General features: G+C 44.8%; 1 protein-coding gene across 20 annotated transcripts in view; it reads right to left on the bottom strand.

Annotated features, from left to right (window-relative positions):
- RBFOX1 (RNA binding fox-1 homolog 1) overlaps positions 1–25,829 on the bottom strand; it is a 1,395,365-nt gene that overhangs the window by 122,507 nt on the left and 1,247,029 nt on the right. For all 20 annotated transcript variants that reach the window (XR_015728091.1, XM_087870651.1, XM_087870643.1 and 17 more), the window contains one exon: positions 2,995–3,138. Coding sequence is in view for 19 of the 20 variants with exons in the window: in XM_087870651.1 (XP_087726777.1) it covers positions 2,995–3,138 (144 nt within the window). In the remaining variant the exon portion in view is untranslated. The remainder of the gene's footprint in view (positions 1–2,994; positions 3,139–25,829) is intronic.

The raw sequence follows: 25,829 nt of genomic DNA on the forward strand, positions 1-25,829 counted from the left end.
GGAATGTTCCACCTTGGAAGGAAGGAAGGAAGGAAGGAAGGAAGGAAGGAAGGAAGGAAGGAAGGAGGGAGGGAGGGAAGGAGGGAGGGAGGGAGGGAAGGAAGGAAGGAAGGAAGGAAGGAAGGAAGGAAGGAAGGGAGAAAATCTATGAATAGTTAGAAGATTTAATGCCAAACACTAGAACAAATGCTTCCAAAGGAGGAGGAAGTAAAGAATTTCAAGTATTGAAGAACATGGTAGAAGAAAGGTAGCCAAAATCTCAATGAACGGTCCCCCTGAAGCCACAAATTAAAAACAAAATGCGAGGCATCTGCAGTGACCATTAGGCCTGCAGAAATTGCAAACTTCACAGCTGAATTTTTAATGGTTGCAAAAGTTGCTATGAACATGGTTAGGTTTTAGGCTGCTGGAGAAAGGAGCTTCCTTTTTTGTCTTGCTTTGGTTTGGGTTTCAAATCCCCATGGTCGCATTTAACAAAAGAGACAAAGGAGAAAATCACAGAAATCTTTGAGAGGGTTTTTCTCTATAATCACCCCCATTCTAGCCCCAACCAAAGTGAAGGGGCAAAAGCAAAATACAGCAATAAAAGGAGAGAAGAGATCTCGTGCCCAGATGACTTGGAAAAGACGGAACTGGAACCAAAATGTCTTTTCTTACAGTTAAGTATGACCAGTAAGAAGAAACCACACTTAATTCGCTCAACTGGAGTGTGGGGAGCCAATCAGAATGTTTACAGATGCCTTTCAATGTGATTCATGCCACTAAATGAATCATATAACCAGAATGGGATTGCCACCACCAATGCTTGGCTGGGAAGGACAGATTTTTAGTATTTAAATTCCATTTCTTCAGAAGAGTAGTTGTAAACCAAGGCCTCAGCATTAGTACAAAAAATCCAGGAATCTGTATGTGCCCCCAAATTTTTATAGCAGAAACTCATTAAAAAATTCTTGCATATTTTAAAAATGAACACAGATGCTGTTTGTGAGGAACGAAATTAATTTCAATATTTCTGAATGTATGCCACATTTTCTTAATTGATACTAAGCGTATCTATCATCTTGTCAAGCTGATGCCTTGTCAGTTACTTGGAAATCTTGACTTTTACAAAAACTGGCTCTGAAACCAGTGGATTTGGATCATGGTTTCACAACTGGGTAGGACGTTCAATCTTTGGCAAGATCTTGCTCTGCACTGCTTGCCCTCGCCCGGTAAGAACAGAGAGGCTCAGATATCCATGCAAGCAGGATACCATCTTTGGGAGTTCCAGCTGTGGATTATTTCTAGTACCTCTCTGACTTGGCCGGGTAGTCCTCTGGTGACTTTCAAGAGAACCGAGAAGACCAGGGAGGGAAGAGCACCCTCGGGATTGGGAGCTGGGGTGGGCTGCGGTGCAGTGAGTGACACCGTAAAAGAGCACCAGGAGGGTCATTAAGAGGGCCACATTCAAAGCCAACCTCCCAGTGACACCTGACGAGTAAAGATGGACTGCGGAGCAAGACTTTCTAACCTGACGTGGCAAAAGGAATCTAATTCCTCTGGCTGCCCATCATTCAAACCCGGTCTCACTGCTTTATACACACTTAACCTCCACTTTCACTTTGAATGCTCTGCACTTTTCAAAGTCATCTTTGACCTGAGAGTGCCCGAGGGTATCTCTACTCTGCAAGAGTTAGAGGGCTCAACTCAAGGTTATTACCAAACGAGAGAGATAAAAGTGCAGAAGCTGACCTTTTCCTCCGAAATGTCAGGATTCAAGTCTGGGTATCTGAATATTAGGACGCTAGTTCTTCCTTTGTGTCAGATGCAGACTTGATAAACATCATGCATGGTAAAGAAATAGGAGGTGCACGCAAGAGAACCCCACAATCGCAGAGTCATGAACCAGGGCTCCCCTTTGCATTGGGGGAATGAGGTCTACTTGGCCCAGGATTCGGCATTAAAGTTGGGCCCCTTCTTATTTCTTCTGTAATATTTGCATCCATCCATAAAGTCTTAGAGGAACAATCTCCAGGCGGCCAACCTTTACTCTAAGTCAAATGCTAAGGATGGAGGTCTGTTCATGGAATCCACAGACACCTCCCATCAGTGCTGGGATGGATGTCATGGACAGATACGCTGACTACATTTGCAAAAAACAAAACAAAACAAAACCCGCTAAGGATATCTAAGACCTGTCAGAGTTTTGTCCTTCAGAGCCCGAGACATGCCTAACTCATTCCTTCTCAAGGTGGACAGTACAAGATTTCATCCAGAAAAAGAATCCGAGTCATCATGTCCCATGAGGAAGCAACCCTATCATCTATTGTCTCTGGATTGATGGTGGTTTCTGCCCTGCTGTGCGTTGCAATCATGGTAGCTGGGCAAGGCTGTCATCTGTGGCAGAGAACGTCACAATGAGAGCCTGTGAATCCTCATCACTGGTTGAGGGAGAGTGTATACTGCACCATGCAAGTCAGACTTAGAGATCTCCAGCTTTCTTTGTTTTGCTTTTCAATGAAGCTTTAAGCAGAAGTCATTATTCTCTAAAGCTGCCTCTGAAATCTAAATGCACAGTGCCTGGGAAAGAGTGAGGTATGCAGGAATAGGTCATGATAACTTTGACAACTATGAAAGAAAGAAGAACCCAAAGGACACAAAACATTTATTTTGTCCATGACACGGGGTCCTGGGCCACTTGATCTGGGATCATCAGCAGGTTTCTCTCAATGCTATTTTATCCGAGAGCTCATTTTCCATTCAATTTTCCAGTTACTAATTAGGATAAGACCATATGCAAAGCGGGACCATGGTGAGCCTCTACAAAGACATTTATACTAAAATCATAAAGAGATTCTGGCCACAATACACCCACAGACTAGGGTCTAAGATGCCTTTCTTTACCCCCATGTAAACATCTCACCTTCATGTTATAAATACCAAGAACTTACATGAGGAGGAGAGGGCTCTGGGGACCCCAGTGCAGACACTGCAGAGGAGAAACGCGCTACTTACGCCAAACATTTGTCGGAGGTCCGGATCCCGGAACCTGAAGGGGATGTTGGAGACGTGCAGCCGCTTGGGCTGGGACTTGTTTTCTGTGTTTTCAGAAGGTTGTGTCTGGGGCTGGCCATCTGTTGGTGCCGCGTCATCTGTCTGCTAAAAGGACAAGAGTAAAGAGGCTCTGAGTGGACCTGTATGCTCTTTCCAATGTGCTTTAGCTTCCTGTACATGGTAGGAAAATGCTGGAACAAAAGAACAAGGACAAGGAAGGAGCTGCTGGGCCATTCATTCATTCATCCATTCAGCAAGTATTTATTGAACATTCTCTCAGAGCCCAAGGTGGATCTGGGATTCAGCAGTGAGCAAAGCAGACAAAACCCTGCCCCCACAGAGAGTAGTTCTTCTAGGGAGGGTGTGAGTGGAGGAAGCAATAAGCTTATTAATGAATAAATATGGAGCTGGTAGAAGGAGAGCACCATGGAGAAAAACAAAGCAAGGGGAGGGGTAGTGGGTATGGAGGTGTTGGGGGAGTTTCAGCAGCCAATCAAATGTGTCCAGCCTCTTAAGATATGTCTGCATAATTGTTGGGACTGTCCAGGTAAAACAGTAGCAAATGTAATAAAGCATTTATTTACAGAAGGCTGTTTGGTGTTTTGCACCCCAGGTAACCATCTGATTGACTTAATTTTTTTTTTAAAGGTTTTACCTTCTTGTTTCTTGGTTGTGTGGGCCTGTGCTGTCCATGACAGCTGACCCCATGTGGCTATTTAAATTTGCACGAATTAAAATTAAGTAAAATGTAAAATCCAGCTTTTCCTTCGTACTAGCCACATTTCAAGTACTCAGTAGCCACTTGTGGCTAGTGGTTTCCATGTCTGACAGCATGGATCTAGAACAACTCGAGAACATTTTATGGGTTATATTGGTGTCAATAAGGTTATGCTATCAGCATAACTCATTAGTCTGCCTCCCGCTCCTGCTAAAATAAAAGCCTGGACAACATGATATAACCGGCACATATACAGGCAGGAACCAGGAAAAAAGTCATAGTAACATTTGGTATCATAGCCATTCCCATACTCTTGGTTATAGAGATGCTTCTAGATACTTTCTCTGCAATTAGCATCTATTGCCTCTGGGTGGCAGGTGATGCCATCCACGTCAGTTACTTGCTTCTCCAAAACTGTAATGGAAAACCTATGTGGAAGACCTTCCAATTTATGAGGGAGAAATTGGCCTCACCCACTTTTAAACAATTTAGAAGCATATACCTGGGACAAAACTATCAATGCAATCAGGCAGGTGTAAGATAATAAAGATACAGAGGAGACAACTTCACAAAGTAAAAAATATATATAAATTATATGTTTTTTATATATAAAAATGTTTTTACATATGCCTATAAATACAAATGCTTTATGTAAATATGGTTTATATATTATATATACCACCATAACATGGGCATTATTAGTGACTTTCTCGACAATCCTTGTATTTATTGACAGACTTCATTTGCATTCTCCTTCCTAATACCCTCTGAATTGCATTTTGAAGCTAAGACTTCCCAGAAGCTGGCAGACTACTCTTTCAAGCCAGTTTGGTATCCAAAACCCCATCCGATGATCCGCAGGTTCGAAGTGCTATGTCATGACAACGCCAACATTGCACTTGGTCATTTTGTCTGTGCTGTTGGAGTGGAATCAGGAGGAGGGTGGTGACGGTCTTCTAACATGGAAAACGAGTAATAACAGTAATAGTACACACCTTCTAAGGCTCTGTGAAGACTGAATGCAGTAATACAGGCCAGCTCGGTAGAGTTCTTGGCACATGAACTCAATAAATGGAAGGCAATTTTTTAGAGTGATGGTGACTTTTTCTTAAAATGTCAAGACAAGGAGGGAAAAAGCCTCTCTCAGGAAACATACAAAGGAAAAGTTCTCATTTGCTTGTTAAGCACGTTTTTACTGAGCAACTACTATATATTGGACACATAAGTTAGTCCTCCCAACACACGCCGTACCCATTTCCATGCACGAGAAAGAAGAGAAGAGAGAGTTGTGAGGCTGGGGTCAGAGTGACTCACAGAGGGCTGAGGAAACATAAATCAGGGACACGCTGCACAGCTGGATGTTCTGGGAGGCCTGCCAATTCTGGCGGTTACATTTTCGGGGGAGACGTCTAACAGAAGAGACGAAGGGGGCTGATGCTATACCAGCAGAGGGCAAAGCACAGGCAAAGACGCAGAGGTGAAATCCGGTTCTGGATTCAGGGGAGTACATGGACCCCTTAGTGTCACGGTCGGTGGGCACACATGAAGGAAGGACAGACAGAACAGCACAGTGCAGGGGGAGGTGGGGGGGTTGCATCAGAAAGGGCCCTGTGTGCACAGCAAGACCATATTTCATGATAAACACTAAGAGGAGCCACTTATGGATCATCGCGGGGTGCGGTGTGACCAGCATGTGACATCGGGGCTGAGCCATGGCCGACAAATGGTAAACACAGGCCAGATGGCTGGTTGAATCACTGACTGAACAGGTGAAGGGATTCCAAGTGTATCAATAAGGTAACGAACGAAGGATGAAGGAATGGTCCACTTTGTGTCTTTAAGTGATAGTCGAATACAATATTGTATATAACAGCCAGGCCCAAACAGAGCAGGGAGCTGTGTTTTTTCTGTTGGTAACATGACGTTTGGTTATACAACCAAGACCCGGAGATGTCCTTGAATCACGCGATTGGGGTCTTAGTGCTGTGACCTAAGACTCTAGGTTTGCAGACACAGCAGCTGAGATCCCAGGTTACAGTCCATTTCTTCCCTCCGGTTAGCAGCTGCTGTTCAAACGCAAATTAAAACAAGCTCCTTCACATCCCAAAAAAGAAACTTAGATTTGGATTTGTACATAACTGCTGGATGTTTCAGCTTAATAAACCTAATTAGGAATTACAGAGATTATGATTAAACATATTAAATGATTAATAGCATTATGCCGCTCATGTGAAAATTAAAATTAATCATCTTTAGTCAAACAGGACTTTGGAGAAATCTCTGTGTTGTTTCCTTTGATAAAAACATACAACGCTCAATTAATCATTTTGTAGCACGGGCATGTGTACAAAAGCTCATAAATTGTTATGTCAGAATACCTGTGTATTAAAAGTAATTTTTAAAGATAACATGTAAAATGGAAAACAAACCGAAAGTGTTTCTGACATCGTGAGTGAATGGAGAGGAAAGGGAAGAGGAGAACATCAGGACCCAGAGGCTGACTCCAGAGTCTGGGGCAAGGCAGGGGTTAGACCTTCCAGAATGGTCCTCACTGACTCTTATATTGGTATATCAGGGTGAGAACTTTCCCCTTCTCTTTTTCTGGAAACTGTCAGGGAAAATATATTCAGGACAAGCCTGAGTTTTAGGTCCCTATATTAGTCTGCTAAGAAATGACAACAAACATGGTGGCTAAAAGCAACGGAAATGGACTCCTTCATGGTTGTGGGGACAGACGTCTATGGTGAAGGTGTTGTCAGGACCACACTCCCTCCGGAGGCTCTAGGGGAGAGCCCACCTTTGTCTCTTGCAGCTTCTGATGACCTCCTGGCTTGAAGCTGCACTTCCCCAATCTCTGTTTCCATGGTCATATGGACCGTGCATTTCCACGGTCTTCCCTCTGTGTGTCTGGGGCTCACATCTCCTTCTCCCTTTTTCTTCTTAAAAGGACATTAGTCGTTGGATTTAAAGCTCACCCTAGATCCTGTCTTGGGATCCTTAACTTCTTTACATCTGCAAGGACGCTTTGTCCGAATAAGGTCATATTCATGGGTTTTCAAAGGATGGGATGTGAACATACATCTTGAAGGCCACATTCAACCCATTACAGTTTTCTTCTGAACAAGCAGACAAACCAGAAGAGCACATAGAATGAGTAGCTGTTACCAAGAAGTGGATGCATTTTCTACCACTGAGGGTGGCATGAGGTTCTCCAAGGGGTTAGCCCCACACCAGGTCTAGGAGAAGAGAGAACGTCCCTGTCTGAGCTGTCCCAGGCTCCCATCTGTCACACTGGGAACTTCAATGAGTTGTCTAAAGAGAGGAGATTTGAGTCTTCCCTTGACCCCAGCCCGGGCTCTCAGGCTGCCTTTGCGCACCTCCCCCTGGATATGATGACACCCTTCGGCTGGACGGAGAGGCGCTCCACCAGCCTCCTGAAAGGCACCCAGTGCTCTAAAACCAAGGGCAGGTGTGCAAGTTCCCTGAGCCTAGCACTATAGCTCTCAAAGACGGACAAGCAGTCACAGCATCCCCGAGAAGGTCGGAGAAGCTTATGGCAAAAGCACAGAGTGAAACTTCTAAAGACAAAAATAAAATCATGTGAAAAAGCTGAGAAAGTTGCTAAGGGAATTGCACATCTAGAATGCATATTCCCGAAAAGCGGGGGCTACCTGCTTGGTAGTTACATCCCTCAAGGCTGGTCCGTGTCAAGGCTTATTTGGAATTAACGGCTGGAAGAAGAACTTTGGATTTATTCGTGTCTGATTCTTTCAAAGTATCATTTTGGCTTTAGAAGTGGGACCCAGCTGAATTGGAAAGGTGCCTCATAACCATGTTTGGGAGATCAGAAGGCAGGACATAAAGACCAAGCAAATCACCCCTGGACTGCTCGCTCAGAGAGGAGAGGAGACTGAGAAAACGAAGGTGTTAGAGGTGGGATTAGAATGGCCAGGGCACCTTCCCTCTCAGACCCTCCGGTCCAGACCCTCGTCCTGGGCTGTGAGATTCAGTATGCTGTGCCCGGACCCCCTTGCTTCCTGAGGTTCCCGCTCCTTACTCACTGGCCACCTGGCTCCTTCCTCCACACACGCAGCACGCTCCCTCCTTAGGCTTCACGCCTGTTCTACCTTGCCTGGAAAATTTTCTGCCCAGATGCCCATGTGGCTTGCCCCCTTTTGGCCCCTCAGCTCTCAGCCCAGACAGCACCCATTGGAGAAGTCCTTACCGGCCCTGTTTTCTAAAGCTTCAGCATCTCTTGTCTCCTTGCTCATTCACATTTTCATAGCATCTATCACTTCTTGCCTTTGTATTACATGCTTCTGTTAGTTTCTATGATGTTTCTTTGTCTTCTCCACCAGAACGTGAAGTCCATGACGACAGAGACTGGGAGTTTCCATTCACTGCTCTGTCCCGACCCCCTAGGGCAGTTTCTCAACGTCAGAAATGCTGACAGTGGGGGCTGGTTAATTCTTCGATGTGGGGCTGTCCCTGGCAGCAGCATCCCCGGCATTCACCCACTGCATGACAGAGGGGCAATCAAAACTATCTTCTGGGGTTCAGGTGTTCCCTGGGGGGCAAAACTGCACCCACTGGAACTGCGAGCCGGAGCACAGGGCAAGTTCTCAGCACGTGTCTGCGGCTCTTGCCACAAGTGAGCTGCACGAATGCTAACTTCACGGCTCTTGGGCTTAGGGTGCATGTGGGTGAAATGATAAATGCCTGTCTGTCCTGGACCCTTCAGAGTGGGATAATGAAAACAGTCTTGTGACTTAGAGTCCCATGAATAAACAGGGACTACATATCATTACTATTATTAACAGTGTTAATAACCATCCACTTTTGTTCTCCCCACCGATACTGACGACTCAGATGCCGCCTCTCCATAATGCGTGCAAGGTCGCAGGACCCCACACGAACGGAAAGTCCATTCACCTCAAGAGGTGGGTGTCCGGGAGCACTTGGCAGAGGTTCCCAAACAAGCTCACTCGGACAGCAAAGCCAGCTTGCGCTCTGGCCCAGTTCGAAGGCCCTATTAGGAGGCAGGATGTGTGCCGGATAATTTTTCCTAATAAACAAACTCCCCAGATATCGGCGCAGGTTATAAATGTTAAGAAAACACCACAGGCACTTTAATCTCCTGAAGATCACTTAGTGCTTCCGCAAAGACCTTAATAAAGAACCGTGGGGCTCCCTCTGCTATAATCGTTCCTAATTCAATGAATAGCTCTGAGCAACCCAAGGCTAATCCTGGTGAAATTGGATTTTGATATTGACCAATCCAGGGATGACTCTTGGAGAGAATCCGCATAGTTTTGTATGTGCCTTTGAGAGTCTGGCCCCGCCCACGTCTCCTCTCTCAGCCAGTGCGGCGTTGCTGAGCTCACCTGCGTGCCATCTTCGGGGATGACCAGGTACCTTGGGAGCACAGGCAAAGGATATGTGTAGCGGGATATCTCTGAGCTCAACTCCAGTCCTGTCACATACTAGTCCAGCTCCTTAAACCCTTCTGAGCCTGTCACCTGAGATACAAGGAGGGATAAAAGATCCCATCACAGAGTTGTCTGTGGTTCCAGGTTGCTGGAGGCAACACAGGTGACCATCACAAGGACGGATGAGTAAAATGTGGTGAAGCTGTCAGCAGAAATCAGAGTTCAGAGAGCAATCGGAGATTTGGAAGCACAGCGCTGAGCGCCTGTAGTGGGGGAGACAACCGTAGAGATAAAACAAGAACTGTACCAAATTATATTTTGCCACCCCAAAATATGCCTCTTTGGCATAAGGGTTATTTTGGGATGATTATTTTTGAGAAACAGCAGACACAGGAGAAGCTCTGAAAAGAGAAGTTACCCTTTACAAAAGAGAAATTTACATCTATAAGGAAAGTCTCCATTTGTAGGGGTGTCTCCCTTTTGGAGGTAGCAGGAAAAGAAAGTACCGAAATCTCTAGAAACTCTTCAAAAGAGAAGACGATGACCTCAATCTAGAACAACCTCACCCTTGTTTACTGTGCTTTTCCTGATAAACTCCCGTCACTGGCTCCCCGCCCAGCCAACATCTTCTGTCTTCAGCTGGAGATGGCCTTTAAGCTGGTGGCTCGGGCCATTCCACTTTGTTACTCAGTCTTTCCTGGGGAGGTCCTATGTCTACAGGAGGTATACATGTTATTAAGCTCCTGTTTCTTTGTCTCCTGTTAATCTCTTTCATCATAGGTTGGGGGGCGGGGTGGTTAGCCAAGAACGTAGAAGAACACGGGGACAATTATTTTTCCTCCCTTGCATGATGGAAATTAAAAACACATGTACTCACAACACAGCACTAGATACAGTTCAAGGATGGTGGTCATGCACTTTAGAGCAGTTCCATTCAATAAAATAAAATTGGAGCCACATACATAAGCTTAAAGCTTCTAGAAGCCGCATTTCAAAAAAGTAAAAAGAAACATGTGGAATTAATTTTAAGAATATATTTATTTTAATCCAATTTATCAAAACTATTATTTCAATATTTAATTAATGTAAATGATATTTTAAATTCTTTTTTTTCCCTAGGTCTTTGAGATCTTGTATATAATTTGTACTTATGGCTCATCATCTCAATACGGACGCTACATTTTCATTGGAAACAACTGATCTATATTTAGACTTCGAAAAACTGACAGTTGAATAGCCAAGATTTTCAAAACACACCTAAAAGGCTTTTAATGACTGAATCAAGTGTCAGTGTTTAAATTTTAATTAAAGTTGAGTTTAATTAAAAATTCAGTTCCTCCATCATACCAGCCATGGGCTCCACAGATACCTGTAGCTGGCAGAATATTGGTCCCTTCGAAATGTTAATATCTTAATCCCTGGAACCTGTGAATATAAAGTTCACAGACTCCCTGAAGGATACGCAGACATCCATGGACCCCTGGATAAGAACCACTGTGGTTTGAAGCCATTCACCTCTCTGCTGTCCTGAGTTGAGACATTTCATGCCGAAAACTACAATTTACTGGTTGCAGATGAGCCTCGTGTGGAATTGGCTAATGGGTCTAGAATTGGGTATTGAATATAAAGCCCTGCTGAGGTCCTACTATGACCCTGGTATCTTGCGAGGTGTTTTTCAGACCTTATGCCACTGATCACCATAACGATTTGAAAAACAGAAGCTCAGAGAGGTCAAGTCACCTGTCCAAAGTCCCGCAGCTAGGAGATGGCAGAGCCAGGAAAGAACCTAAGATACTTAACTCCATATTCTGGACTCCATATTTCAACCCTTAATGGCCTCTCAAGGTCAAGATGAAGTCTAAAGACAGCTTAGCCCTAGAGGGCAACCGCCAAGCACTTGCACAGAGGAGTGAAATTCGCTGGAGTTGTAACTGCCTGTGCTCTCAGTTGGGGCTGAAACCGGAGTGATGAGCTCTGTGAACAGGGCCCTCTCACAGCCCGCCAGCCCCAATCAAACCAAACCAGCCTGCTTCAGATGCTTCCTCTGAGAACCTGGAGTCCTGTGCTCCCCTCTCTCAAGCCCTTATTAACTATACAAATTTTTGAGTATCAGATTACTTATTTCTCTGTCCTACTAGAACATGAACATCCCAATGACAAACACTATACTGAATCAGTTTTTGAAGCCCTTTACTGTGGCACATGATGCGTGCGCAACGAATATTTATTGTGTCATTCCAGGAAAGAGGTTTGGGTCCAGCTTCTTTTTTCTCCACGAGCCTCCCCAATTCTGCCACGAGGGTTTTGAAACCCAACACCCAAGGCAGGACGCTAATGAGCACGATTTTCTCCCCGCACAGCCTAGTGAATACTCAGCATCCCTCCTCTCCTACGGGCTTCCTCCCCTCCATGCCCAAAGTGCTTAACAGTGATAAATAAAAAGTGTCCTTCTGAATAGCCAGCTGCTTCTTCCTCCTCCACCAATCAAGTTATTTCTCAGAGAGAAAAGCTTGTGAGTGTCTTCGAGGCATTATTTGATTAAGTTGACAATATTATGTGAGCGATGGTTGAGTACCCACTGCGATGTACTTTGGACCAAATTGATTTGTGTAACGAACACTTGCTCTGTCTCTTCTTGCAGCCTGAATAGTGGTCTTGATTTAGCCAGTAATGCTGGGCGCCAAGTGAATTTACAGGGTCCACAGTCCCTCTCTCTCAATCTGGAGAGAATAGCAGGAGCAGAGCATGGAGTGGCATAATTCACTACATTGTACTACAAGCTCAGAAAATAATATCACAGAGCTCTGCAATATACCTATTTGATTTGATTTGTAAACCTGATAAAAAAGCAATCGAGAAAAGTTCAGGGAGAAAATTTATATGTTCTAAGCAAAAATGTAACGATATTGAATGTGTACAAAGAACCAAAGTACTGGGTGGGGAGGGGAGAAAATCATGCATACTAAATCAAATCCATACCCTGCGTTAGACAATATTGCACATTCTCCATTTAAAACGAAGCAAGATTGTGCACAGTTATTTTCCATTAAAAATAATAATAATGGTAAGCCCAGGGAATGTGAATTAAAACCCACGTCTCGGGCTTTCTCACAATCCCACTTCAAAACGGGGCTCGTGCAGATTCACTCAGCTTCCTGCTTTTTCATTTTAGCTCTGTAGGCAAACAAATAAGTTAATCACACAGCTTTGGATGTAGTTAATGCCTCCTTCCCAGCTCGGCGGGGCGGATTCCACAGCCAGGTGACACAGATTTCAGAAACTCATCACATTTCCCTCAACCCGAATAAATTCAATGCTCTGCTGGAATGATGAAATTCTTCAGAACAGAGAAGCGCGCTACAGGACACAGAAGGGCTGACTCCAAATTCTCTCACTTTTTTTTTTTTTTACTCTTCGTAAGTGTAGGATGAGCATACAAGGGGCCAAGTGTTTAACACATCAGTAAAGCTGATGGGTTGCAGCAGTCTCTGTATGAGCACACTTGAGCTGCTGTAACGAAATGCCCCAGCCCGGGTGGCTTCAACCAGACACTGATTTCTCCTGGTGCAGGAGGTGGGAAGTCCAAAATCAAGGTGTCGGCGTATATGGCTCCTGCTAAGGTCTCTCTTCCTGGCTTGCGACTTCCCTGTGTCCTCACATGGTGGAAGGAGAATGCTCTCTCTCTTCTTTCTCTTCTTATAAGGACACTGATTCCAACATGTGAACCCTTCCCTCATGACTTCATCTAACCCTAATTACTTCCTGAAGTCCCCACCTCCAAATACCATCACATGGGGGCTTAAGGCTTCAGCATGAAGGGGGAGGGGGACACAGTTCAGTCTATAGCAGTGTCATTGAAGCAGAGCCTGCAAATACCTAGCGATACGAAGTGTTTTGTCCTGGGGAGAGAAAGGAGTTTCACTGGGCTCGAAACCGGGTGTTCTCCTATCATTAGAAATATATTTACTGAGCATCTAATATACATATCAGTCTCTGGGGATACAGCAGGTGGGGCTGGGAGTTGGTGTCTACTTATCAGAGGACAGGAACAGCAGGACTATAGAAAGGGCTCTTTCTTTCCTTTGCCATGCTCAAAGTTTCAGTTTTTAGTTCCAGGAACAAGGAGTTGAAACTAACTACCACTACTAATAACAATAACAATAAACATTTGCAGACTCTGGAACAAGTTATGTGGGTTAGAATTCCAGCTCTACTACTTCCTACCTGTGTGACCTTGAGCAAGTTACTTAACCTCTGTGGGCCTCATTTCTTTCATCTAGAAACTAGAAATATCATTAGCACCTATCCCAAATAAGTCAGTATGTGTAAGTGCCCTTCCTGGCTCAGAATTATGATGACGCTCAACAGCCAGAGCAGTGCCTGACACCTGGCAGTCGCTTAGTAAACACTGGTCGAATGATTAGCACCCTGTTAAGCTCCCTGCATACATTATATTTCATTGCATCACCTGATGACTCAGAGAAGAAGATTCTATCATTTGTCCCCACCGTGTGACAAAGGAACTGCCATTCAGAGGAGCTAAGAGCTGCTTCAGGATGCTCGGTTGGTACATGGCAGGCAGTGTGGGACAATGGTTGAGAGCCCAGGCACCGCAGTTTCCCGAGGCAAATGCCTTAATGACATCTAAAGAAGATGCAACAGCTTTCTGGCCATGTGGTTATTAGAAACCCAGGCCAGTCCCTTTTAAAGCTTCCAAAGTCAATGAGATTCAAATTATCTTCCTATTGCTACAGACCCAAGTCCTGATAGACCTGTGCCCTGAGAGAACTGCCTCGGGCAGGGGCCATTTCCTGCCTCCTCGCCCCTACCATCCGGTGCTTTGCACTATCCGTGAGAGGGGCCACCTCTGGGACCCTCTTCCTCCTTCTCTTCCCAGGTCTTGCTCTTCTGGAGTTGGAGGTGGGGGAAGGGACTGAGGAGGCAGAGGGCATTCAGGGAAACAAGATGCTTGTTGGTGGTCAGAAGCAAGTGCCTCTCCCTGCTTTCTGTCTCATTCTACTGGAGCTTGTGTGTCACTGGTGGCTTCTGGAGGTAGGGGAGCCAGGGGTGTTGGTATGCTTGGGTTGCTTGGCGTGGTCATCTGCCAACCCATCGTCTTCCATAGCTGCTGAGGGTCCTGTATCTTCAAGGTCAGTGCACAATGCTGCCCAGTCTCTTTTTAGGCGGGGGTCCCTCCTTCAGTATTGGTTGCCTGAACGTCCTGAGAACTCCTTCCCTGTCCTCTGAATGTGAGGCTCTTCCAAGAGCCAGGGGAGATGGTGGGTGCCCTAACACATTCTCCGTGACAGTTCTTTCCCATCCTGCTGTTTCGGACTCTGCCAGTGAGCCTCCACGGTGATAAATCCGCAGATAAGAAGCAGGCATCAGCCTCTATGTTAATGACATCCCTGCACCCAACTAATTTAAGGAACATGTCAAGTTCTCCCAAGAACTCCGCACTGCCTTCTGCTTTGAAGGCATTATTAAGATGAGCCTTCCTGTTTTCCAGCTTAGCGAGCATCCACCGGAAGGAGCCGGCAGCCCACCTCCTTCTCCAGGAGTGACTCTCTTGAAGATTTATCCTCACCTCACCTTGGCCTCCTGGTTTTTTTAAACCCATCCCACTAGGAAATCAAGGCCAATTTAAATAGCGATTTAAAAAGGAAAAATGTTGATATTTTGTATCGAATCCTCAAATCCACCAAGCTAAAAGATTATTCCCCCCTAACGTATTATGCAAGATTTAATTTAACCAAATGGCAAATCTATACATTATGCAAATTTTCCAGGCCTAAGAAAATTGCTGAACGCACAACTCAGTTGCAGGAAATTGGTGATGAATTTAAGATGGAACTGATCTCAGCTAAAATCCCAGGATTTTCCTTACTAATTACTTCTTTCTTCGTATAAACGCTTTGAACTAAGAGACAAGCACTCTGAGGGTTCTGCTCTGGGAGTACTGGGGTTTTTCCAGTATACACCGAGACGTGTGTAGACATCATTCTTTGGCATCTTGATACGTCTGTTCTGCACTTGACAGTCAAAGAATCCTGTCACAGAAAGTACACAATTTCTGCAAACTGCCATGATTCAGATTACTTCTGAGTTCCAGATCCTACTCATCAGTGGGCTAATTTCTCCTGTGCTGGTGGGTGGGGAGGAGTGTAAATATATGTTAGGAGATGGAAATACTAAGAAATATACTCTGAAAATAGAAATGACTTCATCTCCTTTCCAGTTTGCTCTTTACCTAGACAGCAAATTTTTTTCTTAAAAATGCCATATGGAAAATAGTTTGACTTTCTGGGCCACACTGCCTCTGTTGTATGTGAAAGCAGCCACAGGCTATACCTAAACACCTGAACGATGGGTGCGGCTATGTCCCAATAAAACTTTACTGACAAAAAAAAGGCAGGGGCCATGGTTTGGCATGATTGTTCTTAGAGAAACCATTACTCTAGTCTACAGTGTCCTATCCGCCTGCCATTTAAAGAGCTCCTTGCTAGATGTGAGGGGTAAAGGATGAATAAGACATACCCAGAGCCCTGGGGGCTCCCGGTACAGCAGGGGAGAAAACTAAGGAATGATACAATTAATAAGCCAGTGGGTGAGTTCTCTGATTGAAGGACCTTTGCATACATAATTCAACAAGAAGGGAATATGGAAAACTTCTTGGGCAATCGTATTCATCTAGAAACTTGGTAGTTCTATATTAGCAGGGGCTCACAGGCAAACCTTTAATGGTCTACAAGTCCAATTCTTAAAATGAAGAAAGAGAAACATTCACCAGTCCCGGGCTCTCTGTCATCTAATCATGCCATTCAAGGCTCTAATAAGGAGAGGTAAGACTTGAAGTGATAGATGTGGATGGCAGCCATGGTGCTGGGTGACCTGGGGCAAGTAGTCACCCATCTCCTCAAAGACCGTTTCTTCATGCAATGCATGAGCTCCCTCTCAGGTCACAGGGAAACAGATGGGATTGTGCCCCGGAATGTCTGTGGCCATTTCAAGGTGTTATGTTTCTGTAGTCCATAATACCCATTTTTCTTGGTTACACTACTTCAAAAGCAAGACTTGCTCACACGACAGATGAAAATATGAAAACCACTGTGGCAAGCGGAAGACTCTTAGAGGAGGCCCTTCACTTGAGCAGACTTGGATTCAAGCACAACGCCCGCCAGTTTCTCACCATGTCACATTTCTCGGGTGAAATTACTGCACCGAATAAATGAAGGCTCTATTTTTGGTCACCTTGCAGGTACCGATAGTGTCTGAAAAGTCAAGGCTCTAAGATGCGGGAGGGTGGGCTGACCGAGGGGCCCTACCGTGGTAGGGGGTTCTTTAGCAAAAGGCAGGTTTTGTGGTTTGAGAGGTAGACAGGCTCGCTTACAGGGAGAGGTGCAGAGGGCTCTGCACATACTCCCTCAGTCTAGCCCCAGGTGCACCCTTCAGATCACCTCTAAGTCACCTGGGGAAGTTTTTGCAAATGCAGATTACTGGTCCCCACTCCCAGAGTAACTATTCATAACTGTAGACCCAAGATGAATCATTGTAATAATCCCCGTGGGTGACTCAGGTAAACTCTAACATCCTCACGGCCACTCTTTCATACCCCGGGGAGGCCACAGAGCAAGTTTATGTCTCTGGAATGAGAAAGCGAACATGGCTGGCTCCTCCAATTCCCAGTCATCTGATCTTGGACATGCTACTCGACCCCTTTACACCTCTCCTGGCCGGGCTTTAACATGGGGATTTGTGCATTCATTCATTCATTCATTCAAAGACTATGGATTGACTACCCTCAATGTGACTAGAAAAGAACCAAAAGACAGGGGGAGGATTAACCCCTAATGCATGCAAAGTGCTTACCAATGGCTTAAGGCATTTCATGAGTACTAGGTAAACATTAGTCACGGAGATCCTTTCACTTCCCTCCATATTCACCTTCCAAAAGCAGAATCATTGTTCAGAGGACAAACCGCGAGCCTTGGGTTGGATCTGTTGTGTATCAGGGTTTGTACACGGCTACTGGACCGCTCTTGATTTGGGGGGCCTGCCTTTCTCCCTGAATTAAAACCTCTGCCTAGAAAAGGGACTTTAATGTTTTTAAGGTGGATGGGGTGGAGGCAGGTGATGTGTCAAATGGTTTCCCTTCTAAAGTCAAGTAAGACTTCCTTATGGGACCTCAGATGTGCCTAGCTTTTTCTAGGCGGTTATATATATGGAGAGAGAGAGAGAGAGATGTATAATGTATACATCATAATACAATCACAAAGTTGAATTCCAAGGCAGATGGAACATTCTGATGGGGAGGCTCACTGCTGACTGATTATTTGATGCTTTCGATCTTTTATATTGAATTTGAGATTACAAGCCTTCTTTTCCATTCAGCCCTGCCCTGCAGCTTTCCCTGACATTTTGTTATCTTTGCGTAAGCCTTTCAGGAAGGGCCTCTGAACCGTCCTCCTGCGCCGGCTGCCAGGGAAATAGGATTACTGTCTTATTCTTCAGCATGGAGCAACCGTACTTCACTGAAGGGTAAAATAAAATAAAACTTTGGAATATTTTTATTCAATTTTTCGAAAAATCTCTTAAGATGAGTAACAGTGGAGTTCATTTAGCATAGCTGCCCATGAACACTGCTAGGGACATGAATCCCATCTACATTTTTCAGATGCTTATCATATTATATGTTACTTTCCTACGCACTTCAAATGTGCTCTAAAAAAGGCTAACGGCGCCGGCTCGGTAATTTGAGTGTGCACCAGGAACACCTGGGGAGCTCTTGAGAAATGCAGATTCCAGGGTTCCAGCCTTTTCAGTGTCAATTTATCAGCCTGGGGTGCGGCCAGGGAGGGGTGCAGCCCACTCAAGGGGTTGTTCACTTTTCAGGGATTTCGTGAGCCTCTTATTAAATGCGACTTTTAATAAAAATTAAGGAATGTAAACCTGCAACTGAATAAAAGATATAAAACAGTAATAAATGTTCCAAACTCATTACTTCCTAGTTCTCTTACTACATTTTGCTATTATCTATTGCTCTCGAGGTTTCTTCTGGCTTCGCACCTGAACACTAGAGATACCATATCACGGTGCACTCCTGAACATCTTTAGCCAACTCTGCGCTCAGTGATGAGGCGCTGGTCCCTTGAACTTGACTAGGGTGGGAGTATTTGTGCCATGGAAATCAGCAAATGCTTCAACCTCAGGCTCCTGAGCCCCTCCTGTCCCCCCACCACCCCAAGTAGGTTGTTAAACACAGCACAGCACTGTTGTCAACATCAAATCCTCCCTGGCTGGAGCCAGCACGATTCATTTGCAACACACCAATACCAGACAATTCTAATACAAGTAGTGTCTGGGACACAGTTTAAGAAGATGCTGCCAAAGATTTAGAAAAGCCAGTCCCCGGAAGAGCTGTCTTCTGGTCATTTTGCCAGTGGCTCTAAAACTCTCCCTGGCAATAAAGTAGTGCCAAATGTGGACAAAAGGCTAGAGTGTAAACTCAAGGAGATCTATGTTCTAGACCTGGCTCCAGGTTCCTTCATCTGTAAAATGGGTTTTCAATAGTTGCTTTGCAGACTCATGGTAAACAAGAGCGAAGGATATGATTAGAATATAGCCTCGAGCCTGGCTCCTAGTAATTGTTTAGTAAATGATAGGTGTTTTATGATGATGGTGGTGATGATGATGATGGTGGTGATGATGACTGTGATGATGGTGGTGGTGACGGTGGTGACAATGATGGTGAGGATAGTGATGGTGATGGTGGTGATGATGGTGATGATGGTGGTGATGGTGGTGATGATAAGGTGTTGTTAACAGAGCTATCTGGGAGAAATCCCTTGAGATCATGGAAGCAGTTGATAGATATAAAGCTAACTTAGTAGTCTGAAGCTAAGAAGGTTCTAGGAAAAACGAACAAACAAATAAACCTTGATATCCATTTCAACTTCTTCATTTAAAACCATTATATGCAAATGATAATAGAAGATATTGATATTACACTGATAGTGCCGACCACTTCATGTTGACCATGTCACTTATTCTGAAGACATTTCTATGAAGTTCGTGCTGCCAATTATGCCCATTTTACAGATGAGGAAAATAAAGCTCAAGAGGAGGCCCACACAGCTAGTAAATATGAGAATAGGTCCCAGAGCCAATGCCTTGTGCTCACAAGCCAGTGTCCTTCCCTGATGTCCTGCAGTCTTCTTAGGAATGAAGCTCTTTATCCATAAGAGATTATTGAAGCTGAAAGCAAAAATAGGCCCATGAAGGAGAAATTGAAGGTCAAAGTTCCATGTTAGATTACTTATGAAAAACTCACAATATTCCAGAGTTATCTGTGACCTTTGAGGGAAACAGTATGTTCCACATATTTATCCTGGGTGGTATTACACCTGAGAAAGAAGGTTGAATTATATGAACAACTGACTCCATGAGCTAGGATATTTCTAATCTTTAAGCACCATGGCTTTAATGAAAGAGGGCAAACTGTGACATTTTGGAAGACAGGATGGGGTGAGAGAAACAGGACCAGAAGCAGCACTGGGAGACAGGTTTGAATCCTGGGTCTGAGATTTGGATGCAGAGCTATGCGACCCTGGGCAAAACCCAAGCCCCATAAATGGTGACAATAATATTGATATTGTAGGATGTCATGAAAATTCTACCAAAATACGTAAGTGCTTGGCACGATGCCCTTAAGCAATAGCACAGTAAATGAAGAACATGGCAGAATATGCTAGGAGTGTATACGATGAGACAAAACATTGAACATGAGGATTGGGGTGCTGGGGAGGGTTTGAAAATTTTAGTGAATGGTTTTTGAGGTAACATTTGAGTCAAAATTTGACAGAGTGTTGAGCCATGGGGATAGGTTGGGCAAGAATGGTTCAGACACAGGGACAGCCTGTGCAAAGGTCCTGGGGTAGGAGTATGAAGAAGAGTGAGACTGGTGCAGAGTGATCAGAGGGAAGCAAACAGGAGATGACGTCAGAGATATAATGAAGTGTCAAGTAATAAGGCCTTTTAGGGTACTGTAGGAACTTTGGCTTTTTTTTTTTTTAAAGCTTTTTAACTTTTGAAATATATTTAGATTTAGATTTATGGAGGTATTGCAAAGATAGTGGGATTCTCATCCAGCTTTCTCTAAAGTTAACATCTCACCCAACCATGTGTATTTATCTAAAACTAGGAAGTTAGCATTTGCATATTATGAACTACAGTGTTTATTCAAATTTCCCGTTTTTCTACTACTGTCCTTTTTCTGTTGTAGGATCCACTCTTGGATATCAAGTTGCATTTGAGAGAAATGGGTGAGCCACTAGAGGGCTTTTAAGAAAGGAGGGAGATGAAATGACTTACACTTTAGTGGGATTTCTGGGTGTTTTCTTTTTCTACTTAAATCTGAGTTGAGAACAAGAGGATGGGAAGATTACTTGAATTGTAATTTAATGGACTCTCACTTAAACCCCCCTTATGCTACCCCTGAGAATAGCAAATGTCCTTTATCAGACTTTTACCAAAAGAAATGGCCAAAACCAATTATCGGGCATTTTATAAATACAAAATGCTATGTTAATGCTAAATAATAAGCATAATGTTCATTTTCTTAGTGTTCCACTTGATTTTTATTACTGCAAATGCTAATTGTCCCAACATCTTGGATTTATGTTACTCCTTTTCCCTTAATAGCCAAGTATTTTCTACTTCTATTTTCTTAATTGTGTGAACTAATAAGCTTGCCTGGTTAGAACATGGTGATAATGTGGCCAAAATTACAGGTTTGATGTCATGCCTTTGGCTTTGCATAAGAAAATGAAACAAAGGGCGCCTGGGTGGCTCAGTCAGTTAAGCGTCTGCCTTCAGCTCGGGTCATGGGTCCTGGGATCCAGCCCCGCATCGGGCTCCCTGCTCAGCTGGGGAGTCTCCTTCTCCCTCTTCCTCTCCCTCTGCCCCTGCTCGTGTACTCTCTCTCACTCACTCTCTCAAAGAAATAAATACAATCTTTGGGGGAAAAAAAAACCAAAATGAAACAAAATAAGAGCACTCAGAAGCTATAAATACTGTCCAGATCAGGACTCGTTAAGTCATATGTTGAGTACTTGGTTTAAACAGGGTGGGGGCCAAAGGTGCCTGAATCCCTTGTCTGAATTCACTGACATTCAAGCTCAGCTGCTTACCTTCAGAGATGCTATGCCGTGAACACCCCCATATTTCTGATGAGGAAGCTGTGATGCAGCGAGGCTCGATCTGTTATTTCAGCTACATTAGCTGATAATTAAGAGGCTGAGCTCAAGAATTCCATTTTCTTAGTTCAGATTTTTTTCTCTGTCTCTGCTGTGCAACCATGAGTGTGTTAGCTAATCTCTCTGTGCTCAGGCTGCCAATCAGTGAAATTGACTTTTATTTAAGAGTATCTAAAATACAGGCTCGCTGTGCAAGGGTAAAATCAAGCATAGAAAGCATTTAGGATAACGCCTGAAGGTGACAGTAGACGATTAACTGTTCCTGGCACGATGAGCATCCTGTGTGGTGGTTTTGCTGGCGCTTCTGCTTCTCCTAACCCCATCCCAGAATACACTATGCTGAATGGAAACTATCTGTCCACTTGCCCATCATCCCCACTAAATTGTGAGCTCTGAAAGAACAGGATCGGGATCTTCTAGTCTCTACCCTCAATGTCTGGCACACAGCCTGGTGTATGCTGATGACCAGGAGCAGAACTGGACTCTTTCGAAGGAGCTCCCAGGCTGAAAGTCTGGATTGCAGTTGAGGTTGGAGGTCACAATCTACGAGAAATCTTATCTCTTCTTGTCTTCTAGAACCAGCCTCCTTATGCACAAGTTCAGGGGTTGGGCTGTGATTGTCCAAACATGTGGACTGAGGCAACCACCTCCATCCCCTCTTACAGCCGGGGCTTAGGACACAGCTCCATCCCAGCAACACCCAACATTCCCTTCTGAAATGAGCTATGCATCCTAACCCAAAGGTCCTGGCCACTTGGAGATCTTCGCTGGAATTGTGACTATTGCTACTCATTTCTTACTTCCCTTAGGAGGGTACGACAGGGTTCAGTTGTGCCTCGGGATCCTATAAGTCTAACAGTCATGTTTGCTGTTATTCAAAACTGTTCTTTAAAAATTGTAGACATTAGGAAATTTTAAAAAAAGGAAGGAGGGAAGGAAGGAAGGAAGGAAGGAAGGAAGGAAGGAAGGAAGGAAGAAAAGAATGAAGGAAGGAAAGAGGGGAGGGTCTTGTTCCTACTGGAGTATCTCATTTGCTTAGTGAGAGGACAGAGGGGATATGTCAGAGAATATTTGAGAGTGGTGAATAGGTCACATGAAAAAAAAAGAAAACAAAGAGATGGGGTCTTGGGAATGCTGGAGACATAAATCTTACAGGGTCATGAACTATGGATTTCTCTCCTCTCTGGTTCTGCAGTGCATATTAAGAACTGAGCTGAGGTTCAGTTCAGATTTTGTCATAAAAAGCAGGGTTATCAATTAAGACTGACCTGCTCGTCACTCAGGCCACTGGTCTGCCCAGGCCGTACCACCAGGTTCAGCTTTCCGCCTTCTCTGAAGACACCCTGGTGCTTAAGAAAATGCTTCTGGAAAATCTCTTCTGAAGTCTTTCCACCTTCCAATGCTAAAGTCTTACACCTCTAAGTGTTAAAGAAATATTCCCATTTTGGTTTTTGTTTTTAAATCTCCCCTGACTGTAAGAGAATATCACAGACGATGTCAGAAACTATAGCTACTGACTAACATTCCCACAGACAGGAGCTGAACAAGAATCCTTGGGAATAAGTAGTAAAACGCCACTATGGGGGAAAAAAAGTACAGACTCAGAGTAGAGAAGATAATCTGAAAACAAAGCATAAGGATCAAGGTGTAATAGTTCTATAAAGTTACTCTCTACTGTGCTGAGAGGAGAGACAAAAGGGGAGGGGGGACAAAATGGCTAATACACAAGTGGAATGAAAATCTCATTATAGGATTGTAGGGAAGAGAGACACTTCTGCCCTGAACATCAGAGAGGACGGAGGAGTGGAAGATGGGGACACGGGGCCTTTGCACATGCCATTTCCTTTGCTGAAACATTCCTCCTAGGGTTTGCCTGTGAATGACTGGCTCTTCGTCCTTATGTCTTGGCAGAAATGGCACTCCCTTAGCTTTCCCTGACCATACTATCTAAAGAGTATGTTGGTAATGAAACTCTCTAAAGGGACAACAAGAAGTAAGCCCTGCCAACTTCCGGGGTGTAAATACTCTCCTCTTGGCTGATTTCAAGCTGCAAACATGATGTCACTGAACACAGAGATGGGAAAACAATGTTCACAATTGGCTCTTGCCAGCCTACTCAAACACTCCACTGACCTAGCTAAAATTATCCCATTTATTTGGTTACTTATTGATGGTCTCCCCCTAGCTGATACACAGCAAATGCACCCCAAATATTCCTTATTTGGGTTCCCCACTCTTGCCTTGTGGCTTGGAAACCCTCTCCATGTAGTGATCTGGGCTCACTATAGGGTTCATCGTGTTTATGTTCCTTCTCTTGGTGCTTCTTGTGGTCCAAAATCTGGAATTACTGTTCCTTTTCTGTTGAGCACTCCAGTTGTTTAAGGTGGGGATGAAAACCCAGTCCCTGTTCCTCTAGCATGGCTAAGGGCAGAAATCCTGGAAGTGTTTCTCGTTTGGATGAATGAGGATGTCTGCATGTGGGTGCAGGGGGCAGTCACTGTGGTTACCAGGAATGTTAAAATACAGGACGACATCTGAAAGCTTACCATCTGTGCCCTCCAGTGAATCCGGGGGCACTGTGCATGTTCTAGAAATTTCTAGGGCTTCCTACTTCTGTTAGGTCAGGATTAAAAATTGGAATCCTTTTTTGAGCACTGTTTGTTAATATGAAAAGCATCATTTAATTAGGACTAATATAAGATGCCCTGTAGAGTGATAATTTAATAATTCGTCCGTTTTATTTATACAGTGCCTCCAGGCTCCTCATTAAAAATGAAAGAGACATTCGATGGGACGACGTGGCTTTGCTGCTGCAAACATTCCAAGTGCTCTCAGATCATAAAGCCCACCCTCTGGGCATCGTGAGAGCCATCTCCCTAGCCTGGGAGCAGACATTTTGTCGCCAAATTAACCTTCATGGACCGGGGAGTCCCAGGAACCACTTGTTTACCATGGCACTTAAGAGTAGTCTCCAGTCCAACCAAAAAAAGAAGAAAGAGAAAGAGAGAGAGAGAAATAAAGACTCTGGAGGAGTCCACCCAAGAGAGCGGGACTCTGATTCGAAACTGTCAGGGAGCCTCCCCTAGCTCTTGGAATTAAATCTGGATTCCTGGCTTGCCTAGCAAGGACCTGCCGTTACGATTTCATTCTGACAACTTCTTCCAGCCCCACCTCCCTGCTTTCATTCCCCCCAAACCACCAGGGTCTTTCCCACATCAAGGGCTTTGCGTATGTGGGCTCCTCTCCCTGGAACCTCTTCCTTCCGCTATTTGCCGTATCTGGATCCTTCTCATCCTTAGTCATCAGCTTAAATGTCACCTCCTCAGAGTATCCTCCCTTTCCACCCCCTATGATCCAGCGCCACTCTTGTCTGTTTCTCTCGTGTCACCAGCAAGGCTAGCAAGCGCTTTGATGCACTTGCTTGGCCCCCTAGTATATAAGCTCTGTGATGGTAGCATCTTCTCGGTCTTGCTCAACACACTTCCAGAACCCAGAGAGGTGGGTTATGACCAAGTGAATACCTTGTTAATCATTAAGGGATAAGTAAGTGGGTTTCTTTTTTTTTTTTTTTTTAAAGATTTTATTTACTTATTTGACACAGAGACAGCCAGTGAGAGAGACAGCCAGTGAGAGGGAACACAAGCAGGGGGAGTGGGAGAGGAAGAAGCAGGCTCCCAGTGGAGGAGCCTGATGTGGGGCTCGATCCCAGAACGCCGGGATCACGCCCTGAGCCGAAGGCAGACGCTTAACGACTGAGCCACCCAGGCGCCCCAGTAAGTGGGTTTCTAATTAGTGGTGTGGCATAAAAGTGCCATCATGCCTGGAATGTTCTCTTTGCATTCTGCCACTCTGCAGCCAGGCCCATGACTCAAGATAGAGATCTACATGGTGGCCTCAAGTACAGAAGAAACCACAGAGGGAAACGGGCCGGCTCTCCTCGTGCTGCGTCAGGCAGTAGGAAGTAGGGATGAACGGAAGCAGAGACTATGGCTGGAGAGAAGACTCTCTTGTGCCTCACTCGGAGCTCCCACCCTGAGCACCCCACTCGCTGGCCCTGGGGATGCGTCTGCCGTCTGCACTGCCGACATCCCCACACTGGATGAGGCCCGTGAGGCCGTGTGCTGCTTCGTTCACCTCCCTATGCCCAACGCTCAGCACCAGATTGAAAGCATGTTTAAAACACCAAGCATGTGTGTGTGTGTGTCTAGGAGGGCGGAGGGGACAGGGGGATGGCTGGAGGGGGACAATGTAGAGAACAACTTGGTTTGTTTCAGGATATTTTGCATGGTGAACAGTCACTGCAAGTGAATGGAATAAATTGCTCGAAAGGCAAACATGCAGCTTCTTTCCATTGTACAGAGTGTGTGTTTTACACACTTCCAAGAGAGTAAAGGC

The sequence above is a fragment of the Ursus americanus genome, chromosome 2 (genome assembly GCF_024610735.1).
Source record: "Ursus americanus isolate L20-20 chromosome 2, mUrsAme1.1.p, whole genome shotgun sequence".
NCBI lineage: Eukaryota > Metazoa > Chordata > Mammalia > Carnivora > Ursidae > Ursus > Ursus americanus.